Source organism: Humulus lupulus, chromosome 7 (genome assembly GCF_963169125.1).
Source record: "Humulus lupulus chromosome 7, drHumLupu1.1, whole genome shotgun sequence".
Classification (NCBI taxonomy): domain Eukaryota; kingdom Viridiplantae; phylum Streptophyta; class Magnoliopsida; order Rosales; family Cannabaceae; genus Humulus; species Humulus lupulus.
Genome location: NC_084799.1, coordinates 201,313,747 through 201,332,908, shown reverse-complemented (window position 1 = coordinate 201,332,908; position 19,162 = coordinate 201,313,747). Strand labels below are relative to the sequence as shown.

General features: G+C 34.0%; 1 protein-coding gene across 1 annotated transcript; it reads right to left on the bottom strand.

Moving 5' to 3' along the window:
* Positions 1-15,539: 15,539 nt before the first annotated feature.
* LOC133792589 (uncharacterized) lies at positions 15,540-18,965 on the bottom strand. The gene is made up of 6 exons (XM_062230498.1): positions 17,860-18,965; positions 17,130-17,706; positions 17,013-17,037; positions 16,585-16,729; positions 16,373-16,463; positions 15,540-16,289 (listed from the first exon to the last, which is right to left on the bottom strand). Exons 1-6 carry the CDS (start codon positions 18,963-18,965, stop codon positions 15,540-15,542), a joined length of 2,694 nt encoding a protein of 897 aa, XP_062086482.1.
* Positions 18,966-19,162: the final 197 nt, after the last annotated feature.

Sequence of the window (19,162 nt, the reverse complement as noted above, 5' to 3'; positions counted from 1 at the left end):
TTTCTTGCCTTCCCTTTCGCCCTATAACCCACTCCTCTTTGGTAGTCAGATCTCTCCCCGAGTACTGTACTTAGTATCTCGTATTGATCGATTGGGGACGAATCAACGCCAGATACATTAAGAGATCCCTCACTCTGTTGTTGACTCTGCCTCTCAAGCTGTGACCTCTGAACCTCTGCTGCCATTTTTTCCTGTGTAAAGATAACATTATACAAAAAATTAGAAACGTTAGAAACATTAGAAACAAAAAAAACAATACTATTCACTTACATAATCTTGTTGAGCTGCCTCATTGACAAAATTTTGTCGATTTTTTCATATGAGCATCCCTCCAAGTATCAACAACATGCGCATCTGGGTTCTCCTATACAAATGTAAACAAAATGTTTTAAAATGTGTTATTTTATAAAATTAAATTAACATCTTCACTTACATATTCGTGACGCTTAGCTGCCAACGACTTTGTGCCTTGTGTTGTTACATACTTCATTTGTTTTCTGTTTGCTTGATTTTTAGCGGAATGAGAAAAAAATATTTTGCTAAAAAATAATTCACAAATATTCTTCCAAACCTCCTTAGTCCAATGGTCAGGTGGATTAGAGAGGACATTTTCCCAATCTTCTGGTCCAGCATAATGATTTTTGAAGTGTCTATGTCTATTGTTCTTTCTCTCGCGATATCTTTTTCCCATCTCTTTATAGACAGTTGTCAAAGCAGACTCACGTTGTGGATGACCGTCTATATTATAGTAATACTGTATTAAGAAAAAAAATTAGATGACTTTGTAAATAATGAAAAGAACAAGATTTGTAATTTTTTTACCCTCATACGATCAAGCACTTGATCCTTAAACTGTTGAGGTAAATCAATAAAATCCAAGTAATGTCCCGAACACAAAATGGTAACTAGAGTGCCCAACATGCGAATAAAAGTTTGATCCTCTTGCCCAACCACTTTGTTCATCACAGGATCAAGCTCTAGATCCAATGGTTTCCCGACTTTTTTCCTTTGTTCTTCAAGAACATTATTACTAGCAAGGCTACGACATTTTCTTCTCGTCAGCGGAGCTTTGAAATTTATTAACAATAACCAGTATTAGTATTGTTGTTATATTTCTCTAACAATATAATTTCTAAAAATAATTTTGATATGAAATATTTAACCTAACTCGCAAGATGATGGTACCCTAGAAAGATCTGGCGGGTCTCGACCCCCACTATCTCCACCGTGATAGGTTGCTATATCAACTGACATTATACTTCAGTTTAAAATTTATTAGTTAGTAATTAGGATTAAATTAAATTAGAAGTATATCACATTCAATTCATAATAATAATAATAATTACAAAAAAAACTTTATTATATTTCAATATATAGTTCTATTACACAAATAGAAAAACTAAACAGAGTAATCACTATCATTTCCACCAGTAATCGAAGACACATTTTCATCTTCACAAAGCTCAACTAACAATTCATCTTCTGCATCTGCGACTTCCTCATGTTCTGACATATCAGCTTCGTCGTCACCCTCTTCATTAGCCCAACATATGCAGCAGGTTGAACAGATTGCATAATCAACTCTCCTAGGTCCACAGTCAACACAAAATTTGATGAACTTGTTTCATGTACAACATCAATAACATCATTAACCTCATTAGAATTGTCCTTAATGTCCCAAATTTGTCGATGATTCACATCTTCTACAACTTTCCAATCACGTCCTCTAAGTAGATCATCGAGATAGAAAATTTGCTTAGCTTGACTAGCAAGTATATACGACTCATCTTTGTACCATTCAATGATTGTTTTCTTCATTCTTGGGTTTGTATTAAACCATTTGCATCGAAATTATGCCACTAAATATGTGAAAGATAGTGTCACTACTTCTTCAAGCGTGCCGTAATAATTAAAACCTTCTGTTTCGGCAACAGACACTCCACTATTCTGTGTGGTTCACTTTTTATCTCGGTCGTGTGCAATAAATCGAACACCATTGACTATACAACCTTGGTAAAAGGTTGCCATATGATCTAACCCAGATGCTAAAGCTAGCAATTCATCACCATTTTGTAAAGACCCAAGCTTGTACAAGTCATATATCTAAATACATAAAACGGTATTAGATTCACAAAATATATCATTAATAAAATGAAAGTTCAAAGTTCAAAGCTACCTTCTTATGAAACCACGAACGAAAAATTTTCTTATGCAAACGATCATGATCACCATCCAGGTATTGTTGTCTAATCTCTTGTAGGTGTTCGCTGTTAATTAGAATAGTGTTATGATTCTTGATAACAAAAAACTTATAATAACCACACATGTTCTAATTTAAAAGGAAATAAATTTACTCTAAATAAGGCTCAATTTCAGGAGAATTCTCAAGTATGAACCACTAAGCTATTTCACGAGTGTTATGATTTAGGGGCTTCAAAGTTCCCTTTGTGAGTGGAAGACATTGAGATTGGAAAATTGTAAGGTTTCGTGGGATATAAGTTGTATCTTCATTTCGATCAAGACGATTAAATCTTGTTTCAATGTCTTTGAAATACATTGAATAAAAGGTCAAAGCCTCATCTGCAACATAGCCTTTGGCGATCGACCCTTCAAGGTGAACTTTATTTCTCACGTAATTCTTCAATTTTTTCATGTACCTTTCAAAAGGATACATCCACCTCATAAATCCCGGACCACCCAATATAGCTTCTTTTGGCAAATGTAATACCAAATAAATCATTATGTCAAAAAAAACTGGAGGAAAAATCAACTCCTTCTTGCACAATATTTGAATAAGATCATTTTGTACTTCCTCCATATTTTTGACATTTAAAGTCCTCGAACATATTTGCCTCAACAAATTGCACAATTCTGCAATAGTGGTCGATATAGATTTTGGAAGAAACTTTCGAACGCCGAGAGAAAGTAATCGTTGCATTATCACATGACAATCGTGTGACTTCAACCTAAGAATATTTGTATCATTCTTGAACACTTTCTTCTTTAAATTTGAACAAAAGTCATCTGGAAATCTAACTCCTTTTATAAACTGACAAAACTGTTACCTCTGCGCTAGAGTTAACACAGAAGGAGCGTGCGAATTTATCAACTTCCCGTTCTCATCTTCATAAATCCACAATGATTCTCTCACACCCATCTTTTTCAAATCATGTCTTGCATTAGTGGTGTCCTTAGATTTATCATTGTCTAAGATGGTGCCAAGGAGACTATCACACACATTCTTCTCAACATGCATGACATCAATATTGTGTTTTAATTTGTTTGTACACCAATACTCAAGCTCGTAAAAGATACTTTTTTTCCTCCAATTACCTTCATCTACACCTCTTTTACGTTTCACACCCCCAAACTGGACATGTTTTCCTGGAACTTGCACTGCAAAAGCATTAACTTGTTCTAGTATATCCTCACAAGTAAATTGTCTCGGAGGACGTCTTCTCTCAACTTCTCCATCGAACTCGGTGTCCCTTCTCATTCGATGAGTACTTGGCAAGAATCTTCTGTGACCAACATAAGATGTCTTACCGATTAATCAGATGGAAGTTGTGTCTTCATTACACGTAGGACAAGCTTTGTATTCCTGACCACTCCATCCAGACAAACTGCTGCGAGCTGGAAAATCGTTCACTGTCCACAAAAGGGCTGCTCACTTCTTGAACATCCTGTTGGTCGTACTATCTCTTGTGTCAACTCCGTTAACCCATAGATCCTTCAACTCATCCACCCATGGTCTCAGAAATACATCCATGTCCTTACCTGGTGATTTTGGCCCAGGAATAAGGAGGGTCAACATGAAATCATTGTCTTTCATACACAACCAAGGTGGCAGATTATATTTTGCCAACACCACAAGCCACATACTGTATGCAAGGTTCATGTTGCCAAATGGATTAAATCCATCAGCAGCTAAGCCCAGACGAACATTTCTGGGATCCCTTGAAAAATTAGGATGCTTGGCATCAAAGTCCTTCCACGTAGAGCCGTCCACCGGGTGTCGCATCAACCCTTCATCTTTTGATTTTCTGGCGTGATGCCATATCATGTGTTTCGCTGTAATCCTTGAACTGTATAATCTTTTCAATTGAGGTGTCAAGGGAAAGTAACGCATCACCTTGTGTGTCACTTTTTTTTCCTTTCGTCATTTCAGAAGTAATCCATCTACTACTATCGCATACTGGGCATGTCTCTTTAGATGCATGCTCATTGTAAAATAAGCAGCAATCATATTGACACACATGAATGGACTTGTATTCCAACCCTAATTTTTTTAATCTTTTTTTCACCTCGTAGTACAGTCCGGGGATTTTGGTTTCCCTGACCCCCCTAACACGTCCCCCCTAACATGTCCCCCATGCTCCGGAGTGCCTAATGCCATTGTTAGTATATTGTTTGAACCTTCCTCCACCAACTCACCTTCTGTTACTTTTTGCCTGTATTCCGCCTATATACATAGTAAATAAATCAATTAGAATTTAACACACACATTAATCATTAAAATTATTTCAAAAAATCGAAGAACACTTACAATCTTCTTCACCACCTGTAACGACCCAACTATCTATGAAACTTAGATCATTAAACCTGCTAAACATAAACTCAACTTTGAAATGAACATACATAAGAAAATTCATAACTTTATTGAAAACCTTAAAGAAACAATATTTGTAACACATTAATGAGCTCATTGTTTTAAAATAAAACATAACTTTAAATAAAAAAATTTACAAAGCTACATGCGGAAAAAAAACATAAAAACATAATTTTAAAGAAACTAAAAAAAAACGTTGTCCTCGAATCGACACGCAGCCCATCCACTCCATTCACCTCCATACACACACCAAGCTTCCAAGAATCCTTCCACCTCTGCATCTATTTTCCTGCATCATACTAAAAGAAAAGGAGTGAGCCTAATGCCCAGCAAGGAAAAACTACTAATCAACATAAACATACACATAAAATCATATCACAACATATACTAAAAATATATCATAACATATACTATATAAGACTATACTAATAATGGCCATTATGACATGTGATAAACCATCTACATCCCCTTTCTAATATCTGAGGTAGGTTAGATCACATGGTAGGTTTATGATAACCCATCTACATCCCCTGTCTAATATCTGAGGTAGGGTAAATCATAACCATGAAACATAAGAAAACATAACATAATATACTATGGCATAACTTATCATAACATATCAACATAACATATAAGCATATAAAACTATCCTATTTTCCTTACCAAAAATACCAGGATATGAGAACAGTTTTGGGACTTTGGAACACTCCTAAAAACCATAAATGGAAGGGTGAGTATACTAAAGAGAATGAGATGAAAAGAATGGAAGAACTATACCATTAAGAATATACTTACCAAAAACCTTATGTTCAAGAACTTAGATTTCCTATCCAAGAATAAAGTTAGGGGTTGAGTAGAAAACTATAAGAACTTGAAGAAAATAATACCAAATGAACTAGAGTTTTGGAATACCTTGAATGCTTTATGACCAATCTAAACCTTGAACCGAAATGTGTTATAAACCTTACTTCCCAAGTGTTTGGTAAGCTTAAAAAATGATTAAGCTTATAATCCCCAACCCAAGTGTTTACACTCTCACAATAACCTAGCAACTTGCAGCCTTTGAACTTAGCTTGATGAATGAATGAAAAAAAAAATGCTTGGTGCTAGGTCCTATTTATAGAGTTCTAGGAGTAAAAATCTTTTAATTATAATTCAAATTTAAATTTAAATTTAAAATAGAATCCTAAGGAATAAAAATCTTCTAACTTTCTAAATCCCGTAACTCTAAACTAACCTACAGTAAAATCAACATCTAGATTTTTAGGAATCCGATTTAAAATATATTTATACTGTTAGAAAGATAATTAAATTATCTACAACTTTTTAGAAATACTATTTTTCAAAATTCATAACCTAACTGGGTCAAAAATAGGTTGGAAGTTACAGTACCTTAAAGTTACGAAAAAAAAGATCTATTTACTTATCTAAATAACCTAATCCAAAAATAAATAAAATTGTGAGTCTAAATATCTGAATATCTAAATAAATATCATGCTCCTAACAGATTTTGATGAAGACTAATTCTTATATTTCCCTTATTTTATCATTTAAATAATAATTCCTTAATAACAATGCATATGAGAAGTGTCATATTTTTATTGGCTCTATCTAAACCTTAGGTTATAATAATCATCATATTAATAACCATCAATATTAACCAAACCTTATGTTAAAATTAATATTCTTAAACTATAGGTTAAACTTATAAAATCTATAACTATTGCTAGGAGTTTCCAACTAAATCCCGGCTTGAACCAAAATCCACAGTAATAACAATACTATAACTACTACTAGCTATTACTATTACCACTACTATCTAACTAGCTAAGTAAAGTTCTTGGACTCTACACCACCTCTCGAGCTTCTTCACTTATAACTTCTCCTTTCTTATTCATTCGTGCCCGTGTCCACATCTCATCTCTGTCATATTCGGTCAACTCATGACCTAATTCATCTTCCATTTGTTGCTCTACCAGTGCATAACCGCCACGCCCTGAGTGATGTGGATACTTGTTATGAGACCGAGCATCTTGTTTTTGTTTTCTCATTTCTTCCCAATTTGGAGTTAGTCTTTTTGCAACAAATTTTTTCCAATCTTCAGGGTCGTAATATTCGATGTACTTTAGTGGCGGATTGGCAAGAAGCTCAGGAGCTACATCCTTAGATACGTAAATAAGATCTTTTGTTAGTCTTGTTTTCCAATTTCTCCATGTTTTTCCTACCTTTTTTAGTACGTTTGTTTTAGCAGAATTTGGAAGTTTGAACGTAATCTGCACAAACGAACCAAAAAATATTAAACTTTTTTCAATATATTAATTTGTTAGGATAAATTTAATAGTTAACACCATAACTTACCTATATTTGACCCCATAAAGTCTCCTTTTTATCCTTCGGAATTTGTTTCCAATTGTCGATATCTAAAGGAAGGGTTGTGCGTGATAGAAGGCCGATGGTACTGTTCATCTTGATCCCCCCTTTTCCCATCGCTCGACCAAAACGATTGTACTTGACCTCATAATTACGCCCCTCACTTCTTGCTTTGAATACATCACTGCAAGTTGAATTGCCCCTATACTTCTTATCTTGTGTATTTGTTGGTGTGGTAGCATTAATCCCCTCCAGACCATTACCATCATCATCAACAAACGGATCGCCCTCATCAGCATGTGATGGATCCATAATCAATAAGTCTGCAATTAAGTAAACAAAAATATTATCTAGTATAAACTTCAAAAAATACATAAAAACAAAATCACAAAATTAATATATATACCTTTAATTATCTACCCACAACCCTTCACCATTCTTGCGTATATAGTCATCATCATTATCAATAGTGACATAAATAGGCGGTGAAGCAATGGTAAATGTTTCTTGTTCAAGTATAATGTCATCGCTCCCAGACTCTTTGATTAGATAATCTTTCGGTTGACTTGTTAGAACAACTGACCATTAAGCATCTACTGGATCACTCACATAAAACACTTGCTTGGCTTGTGACGCCATTATAAAGTGGTCAAATTTATGTCCTATTCGGTTTAAGTCCACCAGTGTGAATCCTAAGTCATCTGTTTTGACCCCATTATCACTTTTCACCCAATCACACAAGAAGACAGGAATTCAAATAGTCACATAATCTAGTTCCCAAATTTCTTTGATCACCCCATAAAATGTCATATCACAATTTATGGGATTTTTATCTTTGGAACTAGATATTTGAAAAGTCTGGGCGATAATAGTAACACCACTATTTTGTGTCTTTCTAATATTATCACGTTCCATGGTGTTGAATTGAATAACGTGAATATAATAGGATTGATACTTAATTACACTCATTGAAGGACCTCGTGCAATCCATTTTAGTGTTTCATACACTTTGTTTGTGGTGTTATTCAGAACCTAGAATACAATAAAAATTAAACAAAGTATATTAAATTCTAACAAGCTAACATACGTAAATAACACTCAAACAAGGACAACACAAGTATTTTACCTCATTCTCGAACCAAGTGCTGAAATTTCGATAATGTTCATCTTGTACCCATTTTTTATTCCGAGACTTATTGGGATAAGTAGTCTTGATCCAATTGAAATGTTCTCTTCAAGAAAAATTATTTATATCATTGTCAATATAATGAAAGAGAAAAATAAGGTTGATCATGCATATGTATGAGAACTTACTCGATGTATGGTTGAACATCATCAATATTTTGTAAGACTAGGCGATGTGCTTCATCTCTATCGAGTTTATTTACTTCAGAAACAACACCACCTCTACCACCTTTACTTATTTCAAACTCATTTTTAGAAAAACATAGTCCAATGCTCGCAACACCTGATAAGTATTCTGAGCAGAACTCCATTATTTCTTCAATGATGTAGGATTCAACTATGAAACCCTCAGGTATACTTTTATTCCTAACATAATCTTTTAAAACCTTCATATACCGTTCAAATGGGTACATCCATCTCAAGTATACTGGTCCATACAATTTTACTTCTCTCACCAAATGAACTATTAAATGAACCATTATGTCAAAAAATGAAGGTGGGAAATATTGCTCCAACTCACACATAGTTATCACAATATTTGTTTGAAGATTGTCCAACTTCGACACATCTACCATTTTACAACAAATGGATTTTAAGAAAAAGCATAGTTTGGTAATTGCACATCTAACTTTTTTGGGTAACACAGAACGGATTGCTACCGGTAGAAGATGTTCAAGTAGTGTATGATGGTCATGAGACTTAATTCCAACTAAATTCAAAATTTTCATATCTACCAGAAAAGAAATATTTGAAGAATAACCTTCCGGTACTTTCACATTCGACAAAGAATGACATACAATTCGTTTTTCTTCTTTCGACAGGGTATAACATGCAGGTGGTAAATAGGTTCGTCTCTCACCAACCTCTGGTTGTAACTTACTGTGTATACCCATTACTTTTAAATCCAACCAAGCTTTGATTCCATCCTTACTCCGACCAAGAATATTCAGCAATGTACTAATTAGGCTATCCGATACGTTTTTCTCAATGTGCATTACATCCAAGTTGTGCCGCAAAACCAAATGCTCCCAATACTCAAGCTCAAAAAAATAGATTTCTTCTTCCAACATCCTGTCGCACCATCTACAACCTCCTTTGTTTTTTCACGTCTAACATTTTTTCTCTTATTTGTAAAATTTCTAGGTTTTCAGAACTTGCATTGGTCTTTGTTCAACTTTGTTAACAATTGTCCTCCAAGTAAAGGTGGTGGAGCCTTTCCAAATTCATGTTCACCATTAAAGGCATCTGTCAAGCTTCGAAATTTATGTTTTTTGGATAAGAACTTTCGGTGTCCCATATAACAAATCTTTCTAGAATGTTTTAAATATTCAGAATTAGTCCCTTCATCACAAATGGGACATGCCTTGTACCCTTTCACACTAAATCCAGAAATATTACCTAAGGCTGGAAAATCATTAATAGTCCACAACAACACTGCTTTAAGATTAAAATTTTCTTTCTTATAATCATCGTAAGCATTAACCCCCTCATACCACAATATGCTCAAATCATCAATTAAAGGAGCTAGGTATACATCAATATTATTTCCAGGTTGTTTAGGACCAGATATCAACAAGGTCAACATGGTAAACTTCCTCTTCATACACAACCATGGCGGTAGATTATAGATGACTAGCATTACAGGCCAACAACTATATTTACTACTAAGGGAATTGTCTGGATTAATTCCGTCAGCAGAAAGACCCAAACGAATATTCCTCGGTTCATTCCCAAATTCTGGCCTTTAACATCTACTGTTTTCCAAGCTAGCGAGTCAGCTGGATGTCTTAGCTTGCCATCCTTTACTCTATCTTTAGCATGCCAAATTCAATTTTTAGCATGATCATCATTTCGGTACAACCTAACCAAACGAGGTATCGGTGGTAGATACCATAAAACCTTTGCAGGGACACCTTTTCTAATTGCATCTGAATTTTTTTTCTTTTGCCATCTAGACTCGCCACATGTCGGACATGCAATTGCATCAAAAAATCTCTTTCGATATAAGATGCAATCGTTAGGACAAGCATGTATTTTTTCATATTGCATACCTAACGAATGCAATGTCTTCTTCGCTTCATAAAATGAAGACGACATTTCATTACCTTCGTGTAATAATTCTCCTAAAAATGTTAACAGCTCTGTCATTCCCTTATCACTCCACCCATGTTTGGCTTTTAAGTTATACAACCTAAGTAGTGCTACTAATTTAGTGACCCTTGTACAATTAGGGAAAATAGGTTTCTCAGTATCTTCTAAGATTGACTGAAATTTAATTGGATCCACATGTGATTCATATTGTGCATCATCAATCATCTCTGCAACATCATCAACTTCGTAATCTACGTCATCAGCAACTGATTTATGGATAAACAACATCAAAATACTTATTATTCTTAGATGGTCCCTCATCAGTCCCTTTCATTATTTCACCGTGCAAAAACCATACTTCATAACTTTTGTCGATTCCATTCCTAAATAAGTGGTCTTTTATTTTAAAAATTGGCATCCTCACAACGTTACCCCACTTAACACATGGACAATGAATACTATTAGGAGATTGAGTATTTCTTGCACAAAATTCAAAGAAAAACTCAACTCCATTCCTATATTTCATGGATAACCTATCCGCTGACATCCAATTTCTATCCATTGTCAAACTTCACACAACAAAAAAAAAAAAACAAACAAAGCAACAAACATTAACAATTAAGTTCGTGGATTACTTAATCGACAAGTAAATAAAGGAAACAATATGTTAAAAAAAAATTGGGCAGCATTTCCCCTATTTCTATCACATTTCCCAAATTTAAAATGTGCATTTATATAGCACATGGTATACACAAAAATATCCAACTAATCAATCAAACATGCATAATTCTCAAATTACTAAATCCTAAACAAAATTGACCAGCATTTCCCCTATTTCTATCATATTGCCCAAAATTTAATTAAACATATATTCATCACATAAACACAACAAACCAATTAATCAATCAAACATGCATAATTATCAAATTACTAAATCTTACAAAAAATTGGGCAGCATTTCCCCTATTTCTATCATATTTCCCAAAATTTAAATAAACATATATTCATCACATAAATACAACAAATCAAGTAATCAATCAAACATGCACAATTACAACCTTATATCACCGCAACACACAGTCCCAGATCCTATCTCCACTATTTTATAATTAATACATGCTACTAAGTTCAATATATTAATTATACATTAAGGTTTAAAATATTACCTCTAATATAAAATCCTCCAAAGCTTGATCTCACCAACAAAGTTGTTAACAAAATACCTACTCAAATATAACAATATACAAAAAAAAAAAAAAAATAGTTAACAAAATATAAAGAAAAATATCATAAAGCTATATTGTAACTAAATAAACAATAAAATGCTTAAAGAAAACAAATAATTTGTTATATGTACTCATTTGTTTACTTAAACACAATTTTTTTTTTTTAAAGTTAACAACTCACATAAATAAAAATCAACTATAAATATCCTAACTAAATCAATAATAAAATATAACTTAAAAAAACAAACAATTTTAATATATTCCTATTTAACCAATTAAACCCAAAATTTAAAAATAATTTTAAAAAGTTAACAAAATATAAACAAAAATTTACTAATAATAATCAAACTAAACAATTAATAAAATGAAACTTATACAAAATATATACATTAATATATATATATATACTCGTTTACATAGTAAATTCGAAATTTAATTAAATTTTAAAAAAAAGTTAATAAAAAATAAATAAATTATAATAAAAAAAATTCTAAAGAAATAAAATATTAAAATGCAAAGTTTAAACCTAAAACAATTTCATAATCATTAATATAAAACTATCTAAAAATTAAAAATCCGAAATATAGTTAATTTATAAAAAAAAAAAATCACAAAAATTAAATTTAAATCATAAAAATTAATAAAATTACACTTACTTATGGTAATTGAGCAATGTGGGTTCTTGATGTAGAAAACCCCAAAAACCCAATAAAAATTATGGGTTTTCAAACTATAATCTTCAAAAAACAAAATCTATACAAAAAATTAAAAAAAAACTATATATAAGTTTCATAAACATATATAAATAATTATTTTGACATTAAAATTGAAAAAAAGGCTAAAAACGTACCTTAATGTGTAGAACTTCGGTTGGGCGCCGCTGGTTTTTGAAGAAAAAGCTCTTGAAATGATTTGAGTGAAATGAGGCTCGGCTGGGGACGAAGAGGGTTTTATGAAATGGAGGCCCAGTTGCGTCAGTGGCCCACTGACGGTAATGGGCTTTTGCGTCAGTGGGGCACTGACGCAAACACTCTGTTACCGTCAGTGGGCCACTAACGCCGTTAACGGACCGTTTGCGTCAGTGCCCCACTGACGCAAACGGTCCCATTAAACAGCGCCAGTGTACGTTATGACGCAATTGGACCCTCATTTGTGGCAGTGTCCAACTGTCACAAATGCTAATTTTTGGTCAACAGCGTCAGTCAATTGCGATGATTGACGCGTTTGACTGACACAATTGCCCTTTTTTGTAGTAGTGAGTGTTTTTCGTAGCATGGAACCTTAATAACAAGGAAATTGTGAGGAAAGTTATTTATTGCATGATGAACAGTAAGGATTCCTTAGATCCAAGTCTATGGTTTTATCTTTTAAGTACTTCAATCTAGTCCAAACTGAATTATCACTAGGAAAGTAGATCGATCGTGTTGATGGCTCCTTACACTATAGGAAAACACACTATTACCGGCGTAGAAAACCGCCGGCAATAGTCAGAAAAACCGCCGGGAATACTTTTACCGGCGGTCTCCGCCGGCAAAAATCCGCCGGTAAAAACCGGTCGGTAAAAGCCGTTATTACCGGCGGAATTAGCCTCCCGCCGGTAATAATATAATTACCGGCGGATCCCGCCGGCAATAATTTGGTCAGAATTCACGTCTGACACATTATTACCAGCGGTTTCTGCCGGTAATAATCCGCCGGTAATTATAAAATATATTTAAAAAAAAATAATTAATTTTTATAAATTATAATATAATTAATTTTTATAAATTATAATATAATTAATATTAAATAACTAAATTTATAATTAAAAAATTTTAGAAATAAAATCAATATTATTTAAATTAATATCCAAATTAAAAATACAACTTTAAAATACTAAAATTGTTTTTCAAAATAAAAAAACATACACTTAAATTTAATAATAAATAATAAATAATAAAACCTAAACTAATTATTATTGTCTTCATCAAAAGTTTCATTTAGAAAATCTTCAACATTCGTGCTTCGACTCAAACCTTCATGAGACTGTGGTGCTGGTGGCGTAGGATAATATGGCCGAGGCTGTGGGCGAATCAAAGGAGACTGCTGCTGTTGTTGATTCAGAGAAGTGTAGTACTGCTGATTATAAACGGGCTGCTGTGTCGATCCTCCATAATGAGGATATACCGGCTGCTGCTGCATGAACGGCCCAAATTGACCATACATAGGTTGTTGTTGCTGTTGCTGCTGCTGTGGTAATCCTCCAAACTGACTTCCCATAGGTTGTGTCTGAGGAAACTGGGAAGAAAGTCCAAACATATAATTAAAAAGTGGCGACTGAGAGGAACCACCAGATATATTTGGAGAATTTTTTTGTGGTTGCTGTGGCATTGACGACGTCCCCGGGCTTTGATTAGATGTACTACCTTGTTGTTGAGAAGGTAAGAACTGCTGCAATAAACTTTCATAGCGTGGGTCATGGAGGGAAGAATCAGTCTGCAAATTTCCTGACTCGACCTTATCACGCATCTTAACCCACATCTCAGCCAAAACTCCCATCATCTCTGGAGTCACATTAGTAGGAACTTGTGACTGAGTTTGGCTTGAACTTTGACTTGTGGAGCTAGATGCTGATTTCTTCCCTTTGCCTCTAGGCCTGTATCCCACTCCTATTTGATAATCAGACCTCGAGCCAAGGACTTTATCCATAACCTGATACTGTATTGATTTAGCAGTAGAACCTTCACTAGAAGCAGATTCCGAACCTGACCGACTACTTTGAATATTTTGCCTCTCCATCTCTTGGGTCATTTGTTCCTGCCAAAAGAAAATGTTAAAAAACCAATATTACTATAATTTAAGATCAATAAAGAAAGAAAAAACTTTAACTTACATGTAGTTCTTTGCAAGTTTCGCTAACCCAAGTCTTCGTAGATTTTTTTTATATGAGTATCTCTCCAAGCATCAATAGCATGATCAGCAGGTTCATCCTACAAAATAATAGTGTTAGTTTAATTAATAATATAATAATATCAAATAAAGTTAAGTATTTTACTTACATATTCGTTACGGATCGCTGCCATTGATTTAGAGCCTTGCATCGACAAATACTTCATTTCCTTTCTATTTTTCTTGTTCTGCGTGGATCGCGCTACAAACTTTGGGCTCAGAAACAAATCGACGATTTCTTTCCAGCTCTCCTTCGAGCACAAGTCAGGAATAGCATTGAGAGCACTATCCAAATCATTCGGATTTCCAGAATAATATTTTTGGAAATGAGAATGCCTAATATTCTTTCTCTCTGAATATCTTTTGCGCATCTCCGTATACAGAGTTCCCATAACTCTTTCAGGTTCTGGATGCCCATCGATATTATAGTAATACTAAAAAAAAAAATTGTTAGTTTAAAGTTTTATAGACTAAAATGTATAATATAAAAAAATTATATATTTTTTTTTACCTTCATCTTTTGAACGACCTGGTCTTTATATTGCTGAGGAACATCTTTAAAATCTAAATAATGTCCCGGCAATAGTAATGTAACTTCAGTACTCAATTGACGAACAAAAGCTTGGTGCTCAGTACCAACCACTTTGTCTGTCGCTGGATCAAGTTGCAATTCAAGTGGTTTGCCAGCATCCCGCCTTCGTTTTTCAATATTAACATTACTGGCAGGGCCACGTCAACTCCTTCTTGCAGGACGATCTATTAATTTGTTTAATACATAAAAATAAAAATATTAGTAAATCTTAAACTTTTAAACAGATTATAATATATCACATAACTAAAATTTAGATATTAACCTGACTCGCAAGTTGAGGGTATCCTGCTAGGATCTGTGGGGTCTTGACCACCACCATCTCCACCGTGATGGGATACTATATCAGCTGACATGTCTCTTGTATTCATAAATATTTAAGATTTAATAATAAAAATAGAAATCAAATTTAAGATTTAATATCATCAAATTTAATTAAGTAATGAAATAACATTAAACAAAATCAATATCAACATAAATTGGAAAATACAAATCAAATTCAAATTTTTGTGTTTGTTACAAAGGTAATCATTACATAAAACTAATAATCACTATCACTTCCCTCATTAACTAAATTAGCATTAACATCATCTTCACAAAAATCAATTAATAAATCATCTTCTTCATCTAATTCTTCATCTGCTTCTTCATCGCCTAACTCGTGATCCTCTTGACTAACATTTAAATTTTGTACTATACTAATGTCAATCGAATTTTGAGTAGGTAGCATAACCAACTCGCCGAGATCCACAGTCAACACAAAATTTGATGAGCTAATATCATGTACCACATCAATGTCTGAATTAGCTTCACAGTTCTCGACGTCCCAAATTTGTCGATGGTTTACACCCTCAACAACTTTCCACTGATTTCCTCTAAGTAAATCATCGAGATAAAATACTTGCTTCGCTTGATTTGCAAGTATATATGGGTCATCCTTGTACCATTCCCCGCTAGTGTTTATACTAGTAATATTATTCTCTATAATTATTTTTTTCCTTCTTGGATCTGTATTAAACCACTTACACTTGAACAATGTCACAGAATATGTGCCAGTAAATGTTAACTTTAATACTTCTTCAAGTATTCCATAATAGTTAAAATCTTCTGTTCCAGCAACAAATACTCCACTGTTTTGAGTGCTCCTCTTTAAATCTCGTTTGGTTGACATAAATCGAACACCATTCACTATACAACCTTCGTAATAAGCTCCTAAATGATCTGATCCAGATGCTAAAGCTAGCAACTCGTCACCATTATCTAACGATCCAAGCTTTTGTAAGTCGTATATCTAAAAGAATAAATAAAATTATTAGAGAATTGAAAACAACACTTAAAAGGATGAAAGAATATAGGGTAGGTTTTTTTTTTCACCTTCTTGTGAAACCATCGCTGAAAATATTTCTTATGTAAAATGTTATGATCTCCATCCCGATATTTCTGTTTGATTTCTTCTAAGTGTTCACTATAAATAAGAACAAAAATTTTGAATCAGTTGAAAGCATTTTCAATGAAATAAAAGCAACTTTTGGGAAGAAACTTACTCCAAATATTTCTGAATTTCAGGTGAATTGTTGTATATGTACCACTCTGCTTGTTCACGAGTCGCATGATCAAGAGGCTTTAGAGTTTCTTTTGTTATAGGTCGACATTGCGATTGAAATACAAAAAGATTTCTTGGTGTCACCTCATCTTCATTGCGATCAAGACGATTAAATCTTGTTTCAACACCTTTGAAATACATCGAACAAAATGTCAAAGCCTCATCTGCAACATAACCCTCGGCTATCGACCCTTCAGGACGGGCTTTATTTCCAACGTAATTCTTTAATTTTTTCATGTATCTTTCAAAAGGATACATCCAATGCATAAATACCGGTCCACCCAGAATTGCTTCTTCAGGCAAATGTAAAATCAAATGCACCATTATATCAAAAAAGGCTGGAGGAAATATGAGTTCCATTTTACATAATATTAGAATAAGATCTTTTTGTGCTTCCTCCATATCGCTAACCTTTATAGTTCTTGCACAAATTTGCCTGAAAAAGTTACATAACTCAGAAATGGTAGTCGATATACTCTTTGAAAGAAACTTGCGAACACCCACTGATAGTAATCGTTGCATTATTACATGACTGTCGTGGGACTTTAAACCGCTGATATTTGTTAAATCAGCATTTACTTTCTTCTTTAAATTGGAACAAAAATTATCTGGAAATTTCACATCTCGAATAAATTTACAAAACTGCATTCTTTGATCAGATGTGAGAACATAAGGGGCATGAGGCTTCATTAACTTTCCGCTGTCATCTTCATATATCCACAACGATTCCCTTACTCCAAACTTTTTCAAACCATGTCTTGCATTAGTGGTGTCCTTGGATTTATCATTATCGAAGATTGTGCCTAACAAACTATCACACACATTCTTCTCCACATGCATGACATCAATGTTGTGTTTTAAAGTGTTCGAAGACCAATAATCAAGCTCATAAAATATGCTTTTCTTCCTCCAATTTTGATCTTCTGCAATACGCCTACGTTTGACACCTCCAAACATCTCGTGTTTTCCAGGAACTTGTGGTACAAGTTTGTTTACTTGTTCTAATATTTCCTCACAAGTAAAACGTCTTGGTGGACGCCTTCTCTCGATTTGTTCGTCAAACTGAGTGTCTCTTCTCATTCGATGGTTACTTGGAAGGAATCTTCTGTGACCAATGTAGGATGTCTTACCGATCACTCGAACAGAAGTTGTGTCTTCATTACACGTCGGACAAGCTTTGTATCCCTGACCACTCCATCTAGATAAATAGCTACGAGCAGGAAAATCCTTAACTGTCCACAATAAGGCTGCACGCAACTTGAACATAGTGTTGGTTATGCTATCTCTTGTATCGACACCATTAACCCACAACTCCTTTAACTCATCCACCAATGGTCTCAAGAATATATCCATGTCCTTTCCCGGTGATTTTGGTCCAGGAATAAGAATGGATAATATGAAATTATTATCTTTCATACACATCCAAGGTGGAAGATTGTAGTTAGCCAACACCACAGGCCACATACTATATGCTTGACTCATGTTGCCAAACGGATTGAAACCATCTGCAGCTAAACCTAAACGAACATTTCGAGGTTCACTAGCAAAATCAGGATGTTTGGCATCGAAATCCTTCCACACTAACCCATCCACTGGGTGTCTCATTATCCCATCGTCTTTTGATTTCCCAGTATAGTGCCATAACATTTGCTTCGCTGTAAGTCTTGAACTGTACATTCTTTTTAATCGAGGAGTTAATGGAAAGTAACGCATCACCTTATGTGGTACCTTTTTTCCATCAGTTTTTTCAGGAGAAATCCATCTACTACTTCCGCAAATTGGACAAGTCTCTTTAGTTGAATGCTCTTTGTAAAACAAACAATAATCATGTTCACATACATGAATTGACTCGTACCCGAACCCTAATTTCTGTAATCTTTTTTTAGCCTCGTAGTATGTTGATGGAATTTTATTTCCCTTCGGAAATGCAAGCTTTAGTAATTTCAGTAATTCATCGAAGATTTTATTGGGAATCTTGCCTCTAACTTTCAAATGCAATAATTTTGCTAAAAAGTTAAGAGAAGATATCCAATTACAACCAGGATATAACTCAGCCTCAATCTCGTCAAACAGATCGTCATAAAATTGTCCCGCCGCAGGGTTATTTTCTACATCTTCGGTTGTAGGTAAAAGGAAGTCTTCGACCATTGGAATCATCTCATCAACATCATCGTCATTGGCGTCCACCACATTGGCAACATCTGCTTCCGCTTCACCGTGATATATCCACTTCTCGTAACCTCGATGAAAACCCCAATCGAATACGTGTGCTTTCACCATAGGTATAGTTTCAAGCCTATTATTTATGCATCTAACACACGGACACCTAATTCTACCAGAGGAATCCTTATATTCCGACGCCATCGTCAAAAAAGCTTGTAGACCGTTCCAATATTCTCGACAAGCACGATTTCTCAATGTCGTCCAAGTCTTGTCGATCGCCATCTAAAGTGTTATAAAAATATATAAGTATACGATATGCGAATTGTCTTATATTTTAAAGTGTTATAAAATGATTATAATAGTCTATTATAAACATTTAATAGTTTTAAACTACTTTA